This window comes from Oryctolagus cuniculus, chromosome 7 (genome assembly GCF_964237555.1).
Source record: "Oryctolagus cuniculus chromosome 7, mOryCun1.1, whole genome shotgun sequence".
Taxonomy (NCBI): domain Eukaryota; kingdom Metazoa; phylum Chordata; class Mammalia; order Lagomorpha; family Leporidae; genus Oryctolagus; species Oryctolagus cuniculus.
Window position 1 is genome coordinate 1,979,877 of NC_091438.1, and position 20,120 is coordinate 1,999,996.

Sequence of the window (20,120 nt, forward strand, 5' to 3'; positions counted from 1 at the left end):
TAAATAAGGGGGCCTGGAAAAAGTAACAAGCAGGAAGCTCTTCTGCTCCTAATTAGGTTTCCCACTTGTGAAAGAGGATCCCTGTGAGAGAGGAGAGGATGACCGTAGGACTACTGCCTATGGATCTTTACTTCTTGAAATCAGTCTCAGGGGAACGAAGTGAAGCAAGGCAGAATCACATCTATCGAAAGTCACTTCGGTGATCCAGCATCCCATATGAGTGCTCTGCTTCTGGTCCAGCTCCCTGCTAATGCACTTGAGAAAGCATCAGAAGGTGGCCCAAGTGCTTGGACACCTGCACCCGTCTGGAAGACCCAGATGAAGTCCTGGCTCCTGACTTCTGCCTGGCCCAGCCTTGGCCCTTGTGACCATTTGGGGAGGGAACCAGTGGATGGAAGATCTCTCCTACCTCTGCCTCTCCCTCTCTGTAACTGCCTTTCAAATAAATAAATCTTTTTTTTTTTTTTAATCAATTAGGGAAGCTTTATATCCTGTGTGTCCAAGTTAATGAGTTTCAGCCAGGAGCCTCTTTTCTCACCACTGGAGTTTTGCTATCTGACCTCACAATTTGTTTTAGCTGTGTAGTATAATATTCACGGGGAGGGAAAGCTAATCAGGTTACCTCATATTTCCTCTTGCAGTTACTTTCTCTCCCTTGTCATTCGAAGACCAGTGTTGGCTGAAGCTAACCATATTCATGCAATGAACAGAAAAAGCTAAATTAGAACTTTAAGAGTAAAAGCAGCAGGAGAATATTTCAAAATCTCACTTTGCTTTCTCCCCTTGCCCCTCTCCCTTTCAAAGGGGCTCTCGACTTTGTAGCAGAAGTCTGATAGACCAATTCAAATGCAAATCAGCAAGTCACAGAAACAACACAAGTGGGTGGCTTACAGACAAGAGGATGCCTTGTGGAGAGCGACTGCTCCCTCTGGAAACCAGCTGATGTCCTGCTTTAATTTTTACCACGTACCTCAATGAGAGCTGAGTACTGGCAGACTTTCTCATTTTTTGTGAAGACCTGTATTCAATTATTTGTTTATTCATTCATTTGAAAGCCAGAGAGGGAATCTGCGACCCACGGAGCCAGGGTTGGGCCAGGCTGAAACAAGGAGCCAGAACACAGTCCAGATGGCCCATATCAATGGCAGCGGCCCAACTACTTGACACGCTTGTCCCAGTCCCAGGGTGTGAATTAGCTGGAAGATCAGGAGTGGCGCTGGGTCTCACACCCAGGCACTCAGAGGGGATGCAGGCCTCCCAGAAAGTATCTTGACTGCTATGCCAAACAAATCATTTTTAAAATGTGAAACTTCTATAGGTTTCTACTTAGTAACTAATTTAAAAAAAGTTTTTTAAAGAAAACACCTAAGGGTGCCAAACCTAGAGTGCTGGTCGGATACAGTCCATGGGCCTATTGTTTGTGACTTTTGTCTCAAACCCACCGGGGAGCACAGAGTGATGTGTTTCCATCTCAGTGGTTCCAGAGGGCTGATCGAGGGAGGCCTATGATCCCTACTTCCTGGCAGTGCTTAAGATCTCGGGCTCAGCAGCCCCCAGGGTGTTGAGGGGGCAACAGTAGGCCCGAGCTTCCAGGCTTGCCAGACTCCTGTGCCCCAGGAGTGGTTCCCAAGCAGTGGAGAAACGGATCTGAAGAGACTGTGCGGGTTGACTAAGGGCCATCTCAGTGCTAGCCAACGTGGGCACAAAGTGACCCAGGCACACAGGACCCAGAACTGGGGACGGCAGGTGAACGAGCCAAAAGAATGTCTGAAGCTGGGACAAGGGTTTGGCACAGTGGTTAAGATAGCACTTGGGACACCCACATCCCGTATCAGAGGGCCAATTCCAGCTTCCTACTAAGGTACACCCTGGAAGGCAGTGCTGATGGCTCAAGTACTTGGATTCCTGTCACTTACATGGGAGACTCAGCTTGAGTTCCCTGTTCCTGGTTTCAGGATGGCCCAGCTACACTATTGTGTCTGTCTCTGCCTTTCAAATAAAAAGTAAATAAACAAAAATTTCAAAAGTATATATTAAGTAAAAGAATATCAAAGGTTTAAATTGTTAGTAGGGGAAAAAAAGTTACTGATCGAAGGTCTTGTCTCTCCTTCCCACAGGGCAGAAACTTTGGTTCACCAGCCAATTAGCACTTAACACAGTCCCCAGCACACAGCGGGGTTTCGTTTTATAACAATAACACTGGGCTGGCGCTGTGGCATCATGGGCTAAGCCTCCACCTGTGGCTCCGGCATTCCATATGGATGTTCATGTCCTGGCTGCTCCTCTTCCCATCCAGCTCCTGATAGTATGCCTGGGAAAGCAGTGAAAGATGGCCCAAGTGCTTGGGCCCCTGCCACCCACAACGGAGACCTGGATGGAGTTCCTGGCTCCTGGCTTCAGCCTGGTCCAGCCCTCTCTCTTTCTGTCTTTCCCTTTCTCTCTGTATCTCTGACTTTCAAATAAATAAAATATTTTTTTAAAAAAATTATACAAATGGGAGAGAGTAATATAAAGCATTAATTAAATCACACTTCATATACCCAATTTAAAATCATGTAATCTTGTCCCCATATTAACAGTTCCGTAAGAATTCCATAGTATCTAACCGCTGGGGTCACATGAGCTATGAACAGCTGATTAGAGTTGCAAAGCAAAGCAACTCTGTGTTGAAGCTGCAGAAGCTGGGCGTGGTAAGGTAGGGCTGCTGGTCATTCAACGGGAGGTCTTGAGTGCGCTTTCTCTAGAGCAAGGGCTTCCTGTCCAGTCTCAGCAGCGTATGCACAACTAGGGGCTACTGTGTTTAGTGACTCTCAAAGTGCACCCAAAGCAAGGCGGTTGACTATGACCATGGCTTGGAATTCTCAATGACCTTGGGCCAAGTTCCATATTCTCTTCAGTTGCTGAGAGCAAACCAGTTCCCCACATCAGCATCCACTGTGGGAAAGTCTGTCCCCCACTCCCCACCTCCCACATTCCTGCATTGCTTCCAACAGCACTCAGTGGCTCCGGCCTACCACGTCAAGAACAGAGCATCTGACAGAAGCTGCTCCCTCTGTCAAGGGTATGAAGGGAGGGACATGGGGGAGGAAGGAGCCAGGATCTCAGTGTCTGGCAGCCTCTGATCTGATCTCTGAACTCCCGAAAGCAGTGTGGCTGCCAGGCCGGCCTGGGGATGAAGACCAATGAGAAACCCACACGGGGCCTCACAAATCACTTTCTAGGGATGAAATGAACTTAACATGTGTCGGAGTTCCTTCTCAGTGGTTTTCCTACCACTCAAGTGCTACCCCTTACCCCTGAATTTGGAGTCATTTTCATTTTTGTCAGGATCAGATGCCAGGATTATCAGCACTTTGCTTAAATCTGAAGTTCCCTGAACCTAAAGAGAATACATCACAATTAGTCAAGATAATATTCTTTGATTCTTAAAGTGGATGCTTCCCAATCTTTCCAAAGAGGATAAGAAATAAACCAAAACCATGCGCTAAGTCTCCAACCTAAGCTCTACCATTTTAATCAGAGACCCTCAGAGATGTTGTTTTAAGAAATCTTGGCCCAGTAAATTGTCTTTTGCATATTTAGAGACACCAGAAAGGAAACTTCTAAACTTACCTGTAATTGGACTAAAAATTCTCACTTTGGAAATCAGGGAATCCCCAGCATCCCATGATTGCTTTTACTCCAGCACTGCTGCGCAAGGGCCCAGGGACAGCACGCCCAGCATGGCAGGACTTTCTTAGAGCTTCCCCCCACGTGCCACAAAGTCTGCCTCTCAGAACACAAGTAGCAGCAAGTGAAAATTATTACTGTCATTTCTAGAGCCACACAATGCCATTTATCCTCACAATAACCTGATGAGACAGTCGCTTCCATTATCCCCATCTAATTAAGGATTTGTGGAAACTGAGGACCAGAAGAGTTAAGCAATTACTCTGAGCTCACGCACCTGGTGGGTACAGGGGTCAAGTTTTCAATCCAAGTATACCTGACCCTGAACCTCTCTTAACAACTAAACTGTTGCTACTGCTCCTAGTGATCACTTATCTCTACTTACTGTTTCAAAACTAAAGGGATTTTCAGTTGCTAAAAACATTTAAATTACTTTCATTCTCTTAATTACTGAAAGGTACCAAATAAGAATGTGGTAAAAGGGGCAGATACAGTTTTTAAGCTTAAGAACTTCCTCTGGACAACAATTTTTGCTTAATTAGGGTCAGTGTGGTGGCACAGTGGGTTAAGAGACACCTGCATTCCTGCATCCAGCCCTCCACCTGCCCTGTGGTCCAACAGCAGGAGGGCGGGCCTTGCGTCTGCCCTGTAAGTGCAACCACACCCAAGTGTTCACACCTCCCCTGCCCTTACAGAAGCAGGAGATGACCAGGCCCGGCCTGGAGCCCACCATCAGCTGTCACCACCTTTGTGGCAACAGAGGGAGGGAGCTCCTGCTTGACTCCCTTCTAATCAGCAGGGCAGATGTTTCCAGAGCCATGCTGAGTTCAGCATCGCTGCCTTGCTGTGAACTGGGAGACACGCACTGCATCCCCTCCTGCAGGGCACCCCCTCCTGCAGGGCACCCCAATCTGCACAGTACCCCCTCCTGCACAGTACCCCCTCCTGCACAGCACCCCCTCCTGCACTGCGCCCCTCCTGCACAGTACCCCCTCCTGCACAGCACCCCCTCCTGCACAGTACCCCCTCCTGCACTGTACCCCCTCGTATACAGTACCCCTCCTGCACAGTACCCCTCCTGCACAGTACCCCCTCCTGCACAACACCCCTCCTGCACAGTACCCCTCCTGCACAGTACCCCCTCCTGCACAGCACCCCTCCTGCACAGTACCCCTCCTGCACTGCACCCCCTCCTGCACAGTACCCCCTCCTGCACAGTACCCCACCTGCACAGTACCCCCTCCTGAATAGTACCACTCCTGTACAGTACACCCTCCTGCACAGTACCCCTCCTACACTGCACCCCTCCTGCACAGTACCCCCTCCTGCACAGTACCCCTCCTGCACAGTACCCCCTCCTGCACAGCACCCCCTCCTGCACAGTACCCCTCCTGCACAGTACCCCTCCTGCACAGTACCCCCTCCTGCACAGTACCCCTCCTGCACAGTACCCTCTCCTGCACAGTACCGCTCCTGTACAGTACCCCCTCCTGCACAGTACCCCTCCAGCACGGCACCCCTCCTGCACTGCACCCCCTCCTGCACAGTACCCCTCCTGCACAGTACCCCCTCCTGCACAGTACCCCCTCCTGCACAACACCCCTCCTGCACAGTACCGCTCCTGTACAGTACCCCCTCCTGCACAGTACCCCTCCAGCACGGCACCCCTCCTGCACTGCACCCCCTCCTGCACAGTACCCCTCCTGCACAGTACCCCTCCTGCACAGTACCCCCTCCTGCACAGCCCTGCATCGGGACACATGGCCTGGGTAGCAGAGGGCAGACTCTGGCCCTCTGTTCCCTGGTCACACCCTTATGTAAGGCACCTGCACAGTACACAGAAATCCTAAGAACATATTTTTTACCTCTCTAATAAGGACAGCTAAGAACTGCAGATTTTTTCCAGGTTAAGTTTCTTTTTAAGAGGACCAGTTGAGGTTTGTCTTTTGTTTTGTTTTGTTTTTGTATTCTTATTTTATTCACTATATCTATTATCTCTGTATTTTTATTCTTTTAAAATTTGTTATATATTTAAAGATTGTAGTTGACATATAATTGTGTGTATAATGGCATACAGGGCAACATTTCAAATCATGAACACCATGTGTAATGATAAGGTCAGCGTGACGGGCTTATCTTTTACCTCGAATATGTATCATTTCCTTGTGCTGGGAGCATCCAGAACTCTCTCTACTGGCTACTTTAAATATATGATTGCTACCAGTTGAGTTGTAAAGTCACCTGTGGGGCAACATGGAAACAGACAACGACCACAAAGGATCTTCCTTACCTGCTCACAGGTTTTTGGTATGATGTAAGGTGCGAAATATGGCTCCTCTGTCTTAGTATTGATTACACTGCCATACACAATAATAACAAATTTCATGGTCACGTTATTGATAGCCAGTTCATTATAGCTCGATAAAGTCTCCACATATGCATGATTGTGCAGCACACACTTCTGAAACTTCAAGTCCTATAAAAAATTCACTAAATCACACAAACTGACACAGAGTTCCTAGAAGAAAGCATATTCATCCCTCTGCTGTTATTTGAGGCAAGCAAAAGGCACAAGAACCCTGGTACCAATAGACAGATGCAGTTAGAGTTCCGGATGGCCCCTGACTAGTGTCTGAATTCAAAGTTTCGTATTGTCGTTATTTGGTGACACTGGACAGGGCTGCTCAGCCGGACTTACAAGCTCCCGGTCAGCTGCAGCTTGTCGGTCAGCACCCCCTTGTTAGAAACCTATTAGCACAAGAGCCAGAATCTTCAAGATTTCTGGGTTTTACCCAGCCATAAGCAAACGTCCCACTTGACAAGTGAACAAGCAACAACAAAAAGCCAAAGCAAAATAAAGCACAGAACTGAGTGTGAGCCATACTCTGAGGTTCAGGAAGGTGGTCACCTACAAGGCAAGAAGGTAGAACACATTCCTACAGCGCTCGGCCAGAACCAGGCCTAGCCACACCTCGATTTCACATTTCCAGCCTCCCAAACTGTGAGACAGTATATTTGTGTTGCTTAAGTGTGTGGCACTTCTTGACAGCAGCACTGCCAACTGTGACGCCGAAGCTTGGAGATCAGGTCAATGACAGGAACCTTCTGGACAGTGTGCACTGGCAAATGGTACCAGTCCAATCTGAACATCTCAAGCCCCAAGGAGCACACAGCTCTGTGAACCAGCCCTTAGATGTCCGCCAGGGACAAGCAAATCAAACACCTACTTGTTCAAGGCACCAATACAGCTGGGGCACCAACCTCATAAGAAATTGGCAACGTGTGTAGAAATTTGCAGCCAGAAAATCCTACTGAAAATAACCTGCTCTGGGGGCAGCATTGTGGCCCCGTGAGTTAGGCCACTGCCTGCAATGCTAGCATCCATATTGGAGTGATGGTTCAAGTCCTGACAACTCTGCTTCTGATCCAGCTTCCTGCTAACGTGCCTGGGAAGGCAGCAGAAGATGATTCAAGTATTTGGGCTCCGGCCATGCATGTGGGAAATAAAGATGGAGTTCCTGATTCCTGGCTCTGGCCTGTTCCAAATCTCTATTTAAAAAAGTAACTTGCTGGGGCCAGCGCTGTGGCGCAGTGGGTTAACGCCCTGGCCTGAAGCGCCGGCATCCCATATGGGCACCGGTTCGAGACCTGGCTGCTCCACTTCCTGTCCGGCTCTCTGCTATGGCCCAGGATAGCAGTAGAAGATGGCCCAAGTCCTTGGGCCCTTGCACCCATGTGGGAGACCTGGAAGAAGCTCCTGGCTCCTGGCTTTGGATCGGCGAAGCTCCGGAAGTTGCGGCCATCTGGAGAGTGAACCATGGGATGGAAGACCTCTTTCTCTCTCTCTGCCTCTCTTCTCTCTGTGTAACTCTGACTTTCAAATAAATAAATAAATCTTTTTTTTTAAAAAAGTAACTTGTTTTGGTTTGTAAATGCCTGTACCTTTTGAGTTCTACGATTTAGAGGAGGGTGGGCAGACAGCATAACCTTATCAGTGCTTGGGTATTCTAAAAATTCCTAACTGGCAATTCTCTGATGGAAAAGACGCGAAAGAAATAAACCAGCCCTTCAAGTAGAGATTCTCTGGGAAGTAAAATTTGGGATAGGTGGTTATTATCATTTTTAATGTTTTACATCTGTCTTTGCTCATTCATATAATGAATATGTGTTGCTCATGAATTTTAACATTGTAAAGGACATTGACTTTATTGCTGTGTCAAATCTGACTCCATTGGTCCTAATTCTCTCCTCTGAGTCTCATATCAGATTCTAAATTTACATGAAGGATACAAATATGAGATTGTAAATTGTGGCAGATCAGAGACAGACTCGACCCACTACCTTTTGGAGGGAAAGTTCCTAGAAGAGGCTCAGATTAAAGATTTTGAAAAGGCAAGAGATTTATATCACTGTAGGAAAAGTACATGACAATAAATACCAGACCGGTGTTCATAAAGCCACTCTGATTAATGCTGTGCTTGGCTCTTGGGAACTGCCTATTTAATATCTGCTGAATTGGCTTCCTTTTAATTTGTAGGGATGACAGCAGGTAGCTTGAGAAAATTAGCTGTGCCAAGAAGATTGACAACCTGGAGGAAGCCAGGGCAAGATAGAGCTGTTAAAATTCCAGCAACCCCATTTTAGAGAAATAAAACATAAGCTTTTTGTTGTTTGAAAAATATGAAATGCATTTTGTGAAAAATACAGAAAATAAAGAACCTAAAAGGCATTCATATTTTAATCACGTAACTAACCTCATCCACCAGACTTGATTCAAAATACTGACAGGCAGTATCAAGAGCAAGCTTTAGCCATATTTTATATTCCAGGGATGGCCAGAAGACATCAAAGCCTTCATATAAATCCTCCAGGGAGATGAAAAAGGCCTGAAACGACAAGATGCCAGGTCACAACCAGCTGGGTCTGGAGCTCAGTTACAAGACCATCCAAAAATAGGATGCCTGCCTTACCCCAGAAAGAACTGACCATCAGTCTACATAATTATCACACTCCATTGTTTCAACACATTGGGCTGTGGAATGGTGGGTTGCTCTGTATTAGATGGTCAAATTTGTGGTCTAATTGGAGCTAAACTCAATAGACCAGGAAAATTCCTATCAGTCCATGCATATTATGAAGGGAATGACTCAGGAACCCAAGATTCAGGAACTAAGATATACAAATATATCTCTTTTCTGTCGCAGTAGGTGAAGTGGGCTCATCCACACCGTCTCCAGAGACAAACTGCTTACCTGAATAAGGAAGACTGTTCCTTCAGATTTCAAGTTAAATAAACTGTAATGACTGCAATTCAGTCTTCCGACTAAAAGCGAGCCTTCTATCCTCTCCCAGAAACAACACTGTGCTAAACTGGCAAAGCACAATCCCTCTGCGCCACACACCCCTAAGACTCCAGATCCCAATCCCTCTGCGCCACACACCCCTAAGACTCCAGATCCCAGTCCCTCTGCGCCACACACCCCTAAGACTCCAGATCCCAGTCCCTCTGCGCCACACACCCCTAAGACTCCAGATCCCAATCCCTCTGCGCCACACACCCCTAAGACTCCAGATCCTGCTGTGCTGCATCCAGCAGCCTCCAAAGAGGGAGGACCCTTTGTAGCAGCAACTCTGGCTCACTTCTGTTCGAATTCTCCACAGCTAGGACAATGTCAGACCACTTACTGTCCAATAGATAACTTCTTACTTGGTGTGAAAATAGAAGAAAAGAACTTTAAAAACAAATATTCTTCAAACACTCGGTCCCCATAACGGTAGTCATTTACTGAGCATCTGTGCAGAGTGCCAGACACAGATATTGTCATGCCCTTGATGACACCAAGAGGGAGGTATTCTCCCTACTGCATAAATAAGGACATTAAGACTTGAAGAGGGGGCCGGCGCCGCGGCTCACTAGGCTAATCCTCCGCCTGCGGTGCCAGTACCCGGGGTTCTAGTCCCAGTCGGGGTGCCAGATTCTGTCCCGGTTGCCCCTCTTCCAGTCCAGCTCTCTGCTGTGGCCAGGGAGTGCAGTGGAGGATGGCCCAAGTGCTTGGGCCCTGCACCCCATGGGAGACCAGGAGAAGCACCTGGCTCCTGCCATCGGATCAGCGTGGTGCGCCAGCCGAGGCGGCCATTGGGGGTGAACCAATGGAAAAGGAAGACCTTTCTCTCTGTCTCTCTCTCACACTGTCCACTCTGCCTGTTAAAAAAAAAAAAAAAAAGACTTGAAGAGGCTCAAATAATTTGCTCCACATCCCACAGCCATGGTATGGGAGAGCTGGCATGCGAGACACTGAACCTGCCTTTTCTTAGCTGGTTCACAGGCTAAAATAATGGAAACAGAGTTGAAAGATACGTCGCTTTTGGTGCAACTAATTTTGAAATTCATGCACATGAGAGGTCTTCAAAATGTTCACAGAAAATGTGAGTCATGAAAAAATATGCATGAATTTCAATATATATATTTGCACCCAAATAAACATCTTTTAATTTCATTTTTCTAGACCGTTTGAAGTACCCTTGTACACTGCCTCCCTATAGCTGGTTAGGTGACAGAATAAGATATCAGGACCAAAAGGAAGAACAGACGCTGACATTCCTTATTTACTTGAGGACAAATTAACTAACAACCCATAACAGAAGCACCTTCTTACCTGTAAAATCGTTTCGCAGATGGCAGTATATTCAATTTCACGCTTCAGCAGACAGCTCAGCTCTCCCAGCACATCCCCACTGGTACAGTACTCGGTAAACAGGGTTTTGGACTCCCTATCAGGCCTCAGGCTACTGTCTATTCCAAAGGTAGGAGATGAACTGTGCAGCTGCAGAGGGGAGAGTATGTGCAAAAGTAAATAAAAACTTTGAAGCTTTCTGATCAAACCATAGGCCCTTCCATTATTCCTTACAGTGGAAGGCAGAGATCCTACCATGGGCGAAGCAGAATAAACCTGCACAGAAATCACGTTTCTTTCACATTTCAGTTCCCCAGGGCAAGGTCTTTTTGTTTTTATTTTAAGATTTATTTATCGATTTGAGAGACAGAGTTACAGAGGGAGGAACAGAAAGGTCCTTATCCGCTGGTTCTACTTCCCAAATGACCCCAATGGCCAGAGCTGGGCCAATCCAAAGCCAGGAGTCAGGAACTTGCTCTGGGTCTCTTTGTGGGTGCAAGGGCCCAAGCATCTGGGCCATCCTCCACTGCTTTCCCAGGCACATTAGCAGGGAGCTGGTGGGAAGCGGAGCAGTGGGATTCAAACTGGTGTGTGCATATGGGATGCAGGCGCTGCAGACAAAGGCTGAACCTACTAAACCACAGCGCTGGCCCCCAGGGCAGGGTCATGCTTTCAATCTTTACTTTTGTAGATAAGCCCTATTTACAACTCTTGACTTAAATCTTTCCTAGGTAAAAGTCCCATCTTAATTAGCAATTGCAGCCCACAGCCAATGGGATTGTCCTCTCTGAGCCCATTAGAACTTCTTACTATAAAGGGTTCATGCCTCCAGCAGAAAGTAACATTTTATTGCATGGGCAGATAACACAAACTAACATGTTTCCTAAACCAAGTTAGAATTTCAGTAAAATCCTTGTCTCCTTTTAAAATGGTTAAGAGTAACTACCATGAAATAGCAACAGAAAAAGTTCAAAGGTTAACACAGAATGATTGAATTACTTCAGGAAGAGAACTGGTAGACATCAGTGAAGAAAGATGAGAGAGATCCAATTTTAGAGGAATTGAAGGACTCAAGCAAAAGGATCACAGAATTTTCTGGAAAGCTTAGTTATGGAGATCAAAGAGAATGGTGGTCAAAACGGCAACAGGAAGCAAATGACCATGGAAGAAGTTACTGTGAAAAACTGCATCCTCTTCTAGCACTTACCGCTCAGACTTCTCACTTTCTAAAACAAACTGGAGGGGAGGCAGCATCGTGGGTGTAGAGGGCAAAGCCGCCACCTGCAGTGCCAGCATCCCATAGGGAACCCCTTCATGTACTGGCTGCTCCACTTTCCATCGTACTCCCTGCTAACGGCCTGGGGAAAGCAGCAGGAGATGGCCCAAGTGTGTGGGCCCCTGTCAGCTTTGTGGGTGACCCGGAAGAAGCTCCTGGCTCCTGGCTCGTGGCTTCAGCCTGACCCAGGGCTGGCTATTACAGCTATCTGGGGAGTGAATTAGCAGATGGAAGATTACTCTCTCTGTTTCGCCTTCTCTCTATAACTCTTTCAAATAAATCTTTAAAAAAAAAATTTATGTGAAAAGCAGAGAGAGAAAAACAGACAGACAGACAGACAGGTTTTTCCATCCATTGGCTTACTTTCCAAAGACTTGCAATAGCCAGGGCTAGGCCAGGCCAAAGCCAGGAACCAGGAACTCCACCCAGGTTTCCCATAGTGGGATTAGGAATGCAAGTATATGAGCCATTGCCTGATGTCCACCAGGGTCTGCAACAGGAACCTGGAACCAGGAGCAGGCACTCTGATGTGGGACATGGGTGTCCCAAACGGCATCATTACAGCTGCACCAAAGACCCATCTCGATGCAGACTTTTCAACGCATTCATGCTTCCCAAAGACTGCAGTTTTTTTAAAAACGGAGGCGGGCATTGTGGCCTGGCAGGCTAAGCCACAATTTGAGACACAGGCATTCCGTATTGGAGTGCTCATTGAGTCTCAGCTACTCTGCTTCTGATCCAGCTTCCTGCTAAGATGTCCCAAGTACTTTGGCACCTCTCACCCATGTGAGAGATCAGGATGGAGTTTCTGGCTCCTGGCTTTGGCCTGACCCAGCCCCAGCTGGTGTAGGCATTTGGAGAGTGGATCAGTGGATGGAAGATAGCTCTCTCTCTGTTAGTCACTCTGCCTTCCAAATAAATAATTTTTTTAAAGATTTATTTTATTTATTTGAAAGTCAGAATTACACAGAGAGAGGAGACAGAGACAGAGAGAAAGAGAGGTCTTCCATCCGTTGGTTCACTCCCCAGATGGCCACAACAGCCGGAGCTGTGCCAATCCAAAGCTGGGAGCCAGGAGCTTCCTCCGGGTCTCCCACGTGGGTGCAGGGGCCCAAGGACTTGGTCCATCTTCCACTGCTTTCCCAGGCCATAGCAGAGAGCTGGATTGGAAGAGGAGCAGCTGGAACTGGAACTGGCGCCCATATGGGATGCCGGCGCTTCAGGCCAGGGCCTTAACCTACTGTGCCACAGCGCTGGCCCCCCAAATAAATAATTTTTAAAAAATGTTTTTAAGTGACCATAATTCTGACTGCAGTTTGAAGCACCTTGAGCAATAAAGATGTCTCTATAGCAAACCAAGAAAAGATGACATTGGAAGCAGGCAGCATTCTAAAGAAGACCCTCCAAGAGTGCAGTCCACTACGCAAGCCAGCACTAATCCAGGTACTGCCAGGTACTGCTGTGAAGGGTTTGCATACGGATTGAGGCTACTAGTGAGCTGGCCTTAAACCAGCCATCTTGGATTGTCCTGGCAGGCCCAGTGTGATCACATGACCCCTCGAGAGAAGAAGTGAAAAGCAGAAGAGTCTGCTTTAGGATGCAGCTCTGTGACGTGAGGGCCACAAGCAAGGACCAGAGAGGGGCTCTAGGAGCTCACAGTGGGCCCCAGAGGAAGCCTCCCAAGAAGCAGGGCTGCTGTCCTGCTGGAAGGAGCTAGAATCTCAAGACTCCTTTGAAGAGTCTGGAAATGGATTCCGCCCCCAAGGCGTCCAGCAGTCAGTCTTACCTTTAAAAAATTATTTATGTATTTATTTATATGAAAGGAACAGTCTATATACCGTTTTAAGAAAACACTGATACTTCCCACCCTTCCTCCCTTCCTGCCTTGCTCCCACCCTCTCACCTCCTTCCTTGCTTATTTCTCTTTTAATTTCTAATTTCTCTTTCAATTTACTTTATAATCATAAGCTTAATCTTCTACTAAATGAGGAGCTCAACAGGTAGTAAACAGAAGAACTATTGTTCCTCAGGAGTATAGACCAGGGCTATAAACAATAATCTATTTTCAAGATGCCAACTTCACTCCTAGACATTACTTTTTCTGGTACTCTATAGATTAGTTACCACAAACCAGAGGAAAACATATAGTATTTGTCTTTTTAGGACTGGTTTGTTTCACTAAGCATAATTTCTCATGAACTTCTAGAAGTACTCTTGTACACTTTATATATATATATACACAAATATATAAAGGTAATTTTATACAATATTTCTAGTGTACTTACATTCTGACCTACAGAACTGTAAGATACTAAATCTAAGCCATTAAATTTGCGGTCATTTGTTATGGGATCAATAGAATACTAATATAATCTTTTTGTCTGTTTTGTCAATCCCATGTCTTGAATGAACAGTGCCTGCTACATGGTAGCAACAAAGTAAGTATTTGTTGAAAGAAAAAATAAAAATTACTGAGGACAGTTCCAGATACCTATTAAGTGTTATATTGTGTTAGTGTTACACCTATTTTAATAGTTTATTTCCATGGTATTTTCATTCTCAAACCAGGAAGCCAACAATAAGGGTTTGTCACTTATGACTATCATCTAGGAGTAAGGAATTATTTGGATCATAAACTGGGGCTCACCCATATTTTAAGCTATTAAATTACTCGCCTCCTTACAAAGGAGTCTTGTCCCTACTACTTTGCTGGAACCAGGAGCTGGAGCCAGGAATCAAATCTGGGCACTTTGATGTGGAATGTGGGCATCTTAATTGGCATTTTAACCAGCATCTGAACCACCAGGCTAGACATCTGCTCCAAAGGTTGAATTTGGGATCATCATCCCATTTGACCCCTCTGAGGATCTGACTTTGCAGCCTGCCTCCTCATTCTTGAGCTCTCATTTCCTTTAGATAATTTAACCCACATCAAGTACTGGTTTCCCATCTGAACGTCCTGAAGAACACTGCTTCCTCCCAGGACTTCTGTAAGGACTAAGTCATGCTGACGGCAGCATTTTGTAAATAGGAAACACATTCCAGAGGTCGGATGTTACTATCTCTTAGCTTCAGTGCTCACTTGGAGCAGAGATGGTTTCATTGGGAAAAGAGATCATGTTAAAAAAAAAATTAAACCTTTTCAGTTCCCAAACTTATCCTTATGTTACGGTCGCACATTTCAAATACATTTTAGGTAAAGAATGAGCAGTCCCTTACACTTGCCATTCCTGAAATAATTAAGTAGATTCCTTGCGGCATTTCACCTTCTCTGCAGATGACATCTCCGTAGTCAAAATACGCAAGTTTGGTTCTTTCCTGAGTGGAAAACAAGGAGGGGCGTGGGGAGGGGGTAAAAGGAGGGTCAGCACAAAAGCTTCATTGTATTCTTTTCTAAGTAGAAGTAAGTTTTTAAAGCTAAAGATGGCTTCCAAGTAGCCTAAACACACAAACTATATTCTTGGTTTGTTGATGAGTTCTAGCATGCTGTGCCCCATCACCGTTTAGGAATAAACAAACTGTAGATGGTGATTAGTGTCCAGCACAATAACTGATAGAAACACTCGATGAATGCTTACAGTGGGGCCAGCGCCGTGCACAGCGCATTAAGCTATGACTCTTGATGCCGGCAATCCATGTTTGAGCACTGGTTTTAGCACCAGCTGCTCCTTTTCCTATACAGCTTCCTGCTAATGTGCCTGGGAAAGCAGCAGAAGATGGTCCAACTATTTGGCCCCTACCACCCATGAGGGCAACCAGAATGGAAATTCATGGCTCCTCCTGGCTTCAGCCTGGCCCAGCACTGGCCACTGAAGCTGTCTGGGGAGTGAACCAGAGGATGGAAGATCTTTGTCTCTCCCTCTCTCTCTGTAACTCTGCCTTTAAAAAGAGAATCCTAAAACAAAATAAATGCTTACGGGAAGAATAAGCAAATTAATGAATGTAAACTTTTTTTTTTTTTTTTTGAGTACCCCTCTGGACCTGGGCTATAATGGTAAGCTAAATAAACCCCCTGCCTACAGAAGAACTTCTAGTTAGGAAGGGTCAATATTTACAACAAAGTGTGACAATTATTACAAAAGAGACAGAGGCAGGGTATTGTGGAAAAATGCAGAAAAGCCACAGAACCCTGTCTTGGTTGTTCAGTGAAGTCTTTACAGTAGGAGGGACAGCTAAGCTGAGGCCTGATAGAAGAACACCAGGTTAGCCAGGGTAAGATAGCTGAAGACCATTCAGGGCGGGAGATTCCGAATACGCAGACCCAGAAGCAAATAGAGACCTGCAGGTGGGGTAGCTGCAAAAGGTTCCATGTGTCTCAGGTAAGAAGGGATAGAGAACAGGCATGAGTTATCCGTCAGACATCAGTCGGCACAGGGCCTAGGATTCCTGTACTTTAATGGATCACGATGTTTTAAATTCTGTTGAAATCAGAAGGCAGGGTGCAGGAACACTGAGTATTTGGTGTGGCAGTCAGATGCCACTTGTGACACCCGGATTCCACGTTGGAGTGCAATGGTCCACGGCCTTGTCCACTCCCATTTCAGCTTCCTGCTGATGCGCAAACTGGGAGGGAGCAGGTGATGACTCGGGTACTTGGGTTCCTGCCACCCACCTGGGAGATCTGGATTGAGTTCCTGGCTTTGACCTGGCCAGTCTCAGCTTATGCAGGCAGCTGGAGAGTGAACTAGGGGATGGAAGATAACACTGTGTGTCTGTCTGTCTGTCCATGTCTCTCTGCCTTTTAAGTAAATATAAATAAATAAGTAAATCTTAGTAGAAAAAAAGAAAATAATAAAAAATGCAAAAGCAGAAGCAGAAAAAAGAACTTTTAGGGAGAAAAAATATTTCAGTATATATAATGCTGATATAGTCATCTTTGTACTAACACAGTCATAAAATACATATTTTTTGCAGGTTTTTTTTTTTTTTATGGAGGAAGAGGCCCACAAAGGCAAAACTGACAAGGAACCTCAAGAGCCATGAAGCAGTTCTGATGGCGGCAGGTCTGGAGGGGTGAGCCAGGGCCAAGTCTGGAAGGGTCCTGGAGGCCTACTAAAGAGTTTGGGCTCTTCTAAAAATGAGACAGGAGCCACTCAAGGGTTTTTAACAGGAAAATTATGGTGACTAAATTGCATTTGTAAAAGATGTGCAGGAAACATATTTCTAAATTTTCCATGAAGGATATCTCTGATTACAGGGAAGAGAAAAAATAGCTCTCTTTTCCCTTTAAAAAAAAAATGGGGGCGGGGCTGGCACTGTGGCATAACAGATAAAGCTGCTGCCTGTGGTGCTGGCATCCCATATGGACACCAGTTCAAGTCCCAGCTGCTCCACTTCCAATCCAGCTCCCTGCTAATGAGCCTGGGAAAGCAGTGGAGGATGGCCCAAGTCCTTGGGACCCTGCATTCACACAGAAGACCCAAAAGAAGCTGAGCCAGTAGATGGAAGATCTCTCTGTCTCTCCCTCTCTTCTTCTGTAACTCTGCCTTTTAAATACATAGACAAATATTTAAAATATTTACTTATTTATAAGAGACAGAGTGCTTTCATCTGCTGTCTCACTTTCCAAATGCCTGCAGTGGCCGGGGTTGGACCAGGCTGAAGCCAGGAGCCACAAACTCAATCCAGGTCTCCCACACGGCTAACAGGGACCCAACCACTTGAGCCATCACAGGTTTCCCAGGCTCTGCACTGACAGGAAGCCAGAGTCAGGAGCCAGAGCCAAGTATCAAACCTTATATTCCAATGTGGGACATAAGCAGGCCAACCAGCACCTTAACCTATAGACCAAACACCCACCCCAGTTTTCACTTTGTGTACTTCTGAACTGAGCAGTGTTGAAATGATCATAGGTAATGTCACAATTTCTTTTCAAAGGCTCACCAAAGGCCAAATATCTCACTTATGTATTATTCAAGTTTAATTTTCTGTCATATTCTTCCCACTTATCTTTATAAACTTACATTTTATTTAACTACACTATTTGAGGGATGAAAGAAGGAACAAGTAGAAAAAAATTAACATCAAAATTATTCCTTGTAGTTGTTATGGAGACCAATCTGGAAATTATAGTCTACTATAACATGAGAATAATACCTGTGTATTCCCAATTCATCATAGTCTTCACCCTAGTGAAGTCTCGTTTAATGTCTATCAAAAACCAGTATATTAAGGAAAAAGATGATTTGAGCGAGGGTACGACTTGAAGAGGGTCGTGGAGTCAAGTCTAACAATTTTGCATGGATAATGGCAGTAGCATTTTAAAACCAAACCCACAAACTTGTGGCACAACAAGTCTATGGATGTGTTGTGCTTAGCCTGTATTTAAAACACTTTTAAACTTGTTCTAAAATTTGCCAATGGGTTGCCAAATTATAAAAATCTAGAAATCTCACGTAGTTCATATTTATGGCTTCTCCTGAAAAAAGGATCTGGCCTCTGCTTTACTAGTATAATAGCTGACTTTACTTGATCTCTCAGCCTCATTTCACATGGTTTCATTTTCTCCCTCTTAAATACTACCTTGACTCCTGGGACACCACTCTCATTAGGTCCCTCTTACCTAACATACTCTTCCACAATTCTTTTGGATGAATCTTCATCTCCCCACCACTGGAAGTTGAACAGCCCAGGACTCAATTCTTGGTTGTCTCTCCTCTACCTACGCTCATTCCTTAAAGTATCTCATCAAATTTCATGGCGTTAATATTATTCTAATGTTGACAACTCCAAAATGTCAGTCTCTGGTCTTGGGATTTCACCTGAATTCCACACCAATATTCAACTGCCTACTCAACACCTCTACTTGGATGTTAGTAGCTTTCTCACACTTAATTTATTCAAAATCAAAGATTTCCTCTCCTGCCAGCATATAAATTTTTCTGTTTCCCATTTTAGTAAAGAGTAACGCCAGACTATGTTGGATGGAAATCACAGAAGTCATACTTTCCCTCCCTTTCTCTCTCTTTCTCTCTCTCTCTCTCTCTCTCTCCCTCAGCATCTACTAGCTGTGTGTTCACAAATAAATCAAGAGTCGGCCTCTTTTCACCTCTCTCACTAGTTCAAGCCACCATTTTTTCTTGCCTCATGATTGGTTTTCTTGACTTGCTCTTGACCCCTTATAGGCAATTCTTAACACAGCAGCGGAGTGATCATTTTAAAATCTAAGTTAGGACTTGTCACTTCTCTGCTCAACACTATCACTTTCCATTCAACTCAGAGTAAACACCGAAGTCCTTACAACTCAGAGTAAACACCAAAGTCCTTACAATGGCCCACACAGTTGTACACATTCAGGCTCTCCATAACTCATCTGGCTTCATCTCCTCCATCATTGCACCTGCCATGGGACCTCTGTCATGCTCCTTGGACACACCAGGTAGCCCCCATCTCAGGGCCTTGCACTTGCTATGCCATTTGCCTGAATGCTCCCCTCCAAGACATCTACGTGGCTCTCCCTCACTTTTTCCAGATCTCTCTTCAAATGGCATCTTTTCGAGCAGCCTCCCATGACCACCATATGTAAAATGGTTGCCCACCATGTTCTCTTCTCTCACCCTATTTTTCTCCACAGCACTTAACACCGTTTTGGCAGACTACATATTTATGTGTTGGTGCATTTATTGTCCATCTATGTCCATGTAATACAAGGTCCGTGAATGTAGGGACTTCATCTATATTGTTCACTGTCATATTCCAAAACCTAGAACAGTCTGGTACACAGAGGATATTCAATAGCCATGTCTTGAAAGAGTTCAAATTTCTTTAGCACTACCCAGCAGACTTTAGACAGAGCATGAACACTTGAATATATCACAATCCTTACTATTCCCTGTTATACTATACTCAGTTGGTTTTATTTTTATATTATCTGCCCAACTGGTATAGTATTTATATTAGTTTGTTAATATTTGCTTCAGAGGCAGAGATACACACACAGAGGACAGTGGAAGGTTGGGGAGGGTAGGAGGGAAAGAGAGACAGAGAGAGTGCCCCAGCTACTGGATCACGTCCCAACAGCTTGAAATAGCCAGGACTGGGCCAGGTCGAAGCTGGGAGTCAAGAACTCAATCTAGGTCCACCTGTGGGTGGCAGGTACCCAGCTACTTGAGTTATAGACTGCTGCATCCCAGGGCACAAATTAGCAACAAACTGGTGTCAGGAGCAGAGCCAGAGCTGCGCCTCCAACCCAGGTGCTCTGATATCAGACGCAAGCATATTTTTTATTTTTTTGACAGGCAGAGTGGACAGTGAGAGAGACAGAGAGAAAGGTCTTCCTTTGCCGTTGGTTCACCCTCCAATGGCCACCGCGCTGCGGCTGGCGCACCGCGCTGATCCGATGGCAGGAGCCAGGTACTTATCCTGGTCTCCCATGGGGTGCAGGGCCCAAGCACTTGGGCCATCCTCTACTGCACTCCTTGGCTACAGCAGAGAGCTGGCCTGGAAGAGGAGCAACCGGGACAGAATCCGGCACCCCGACCAGGACTAGAACCCGGTGTGCT

General features: G+C 45.7%; 1 protein-coding gene across 8 annotated transcripts in view; it reads right to left on the reverse strand.

Annotated features, from left to right (window-relative positions):
- The window catches only part of SLC9C2 (solute carrier family 9 member C2 (putative)), an 85,987-nt gene that overhangs the window by 3,404 nt on the left and 62,463 nt on the right, over positions 1-20,120 (reverse strand). For 6 of the 8 annotated variants that reach the window (XM_051856934.2, XM_051856935.2, XM_017345618.3 and 3 more), the window contains 6 exons: positions 14,839-14,937; positions 10,326-10,493; positions 8,424-8,555; positions 5,960-6,145; positions 3,295-3,379; positions 623-685 (listed from right to left, as the gene is read on the reverse strand). In XM_051856934.2, the coding sequence (XP_051712894.1) occupies positions 642-685; positions 3,295-3,379; positions 5,960-6,145; positions 8,424-8,555; positions 10,326-10,493; positions 14,839-14,937 (714 nt within the window). In that variant the 3' untranslated portion in view covers positions 623-641. The remainder of the gene's footprint in view (positions 1-622; positions 686-3,294; positions 3,380-5,959; positions 6,146-8,423; positions 8,556-10,325; positions 10,494-14,838; positions 14,938-20,120) is intronic. The other 2 variants (XM_070077131.1, XM_051856937.2) reach the window with 2 other exon arrangements.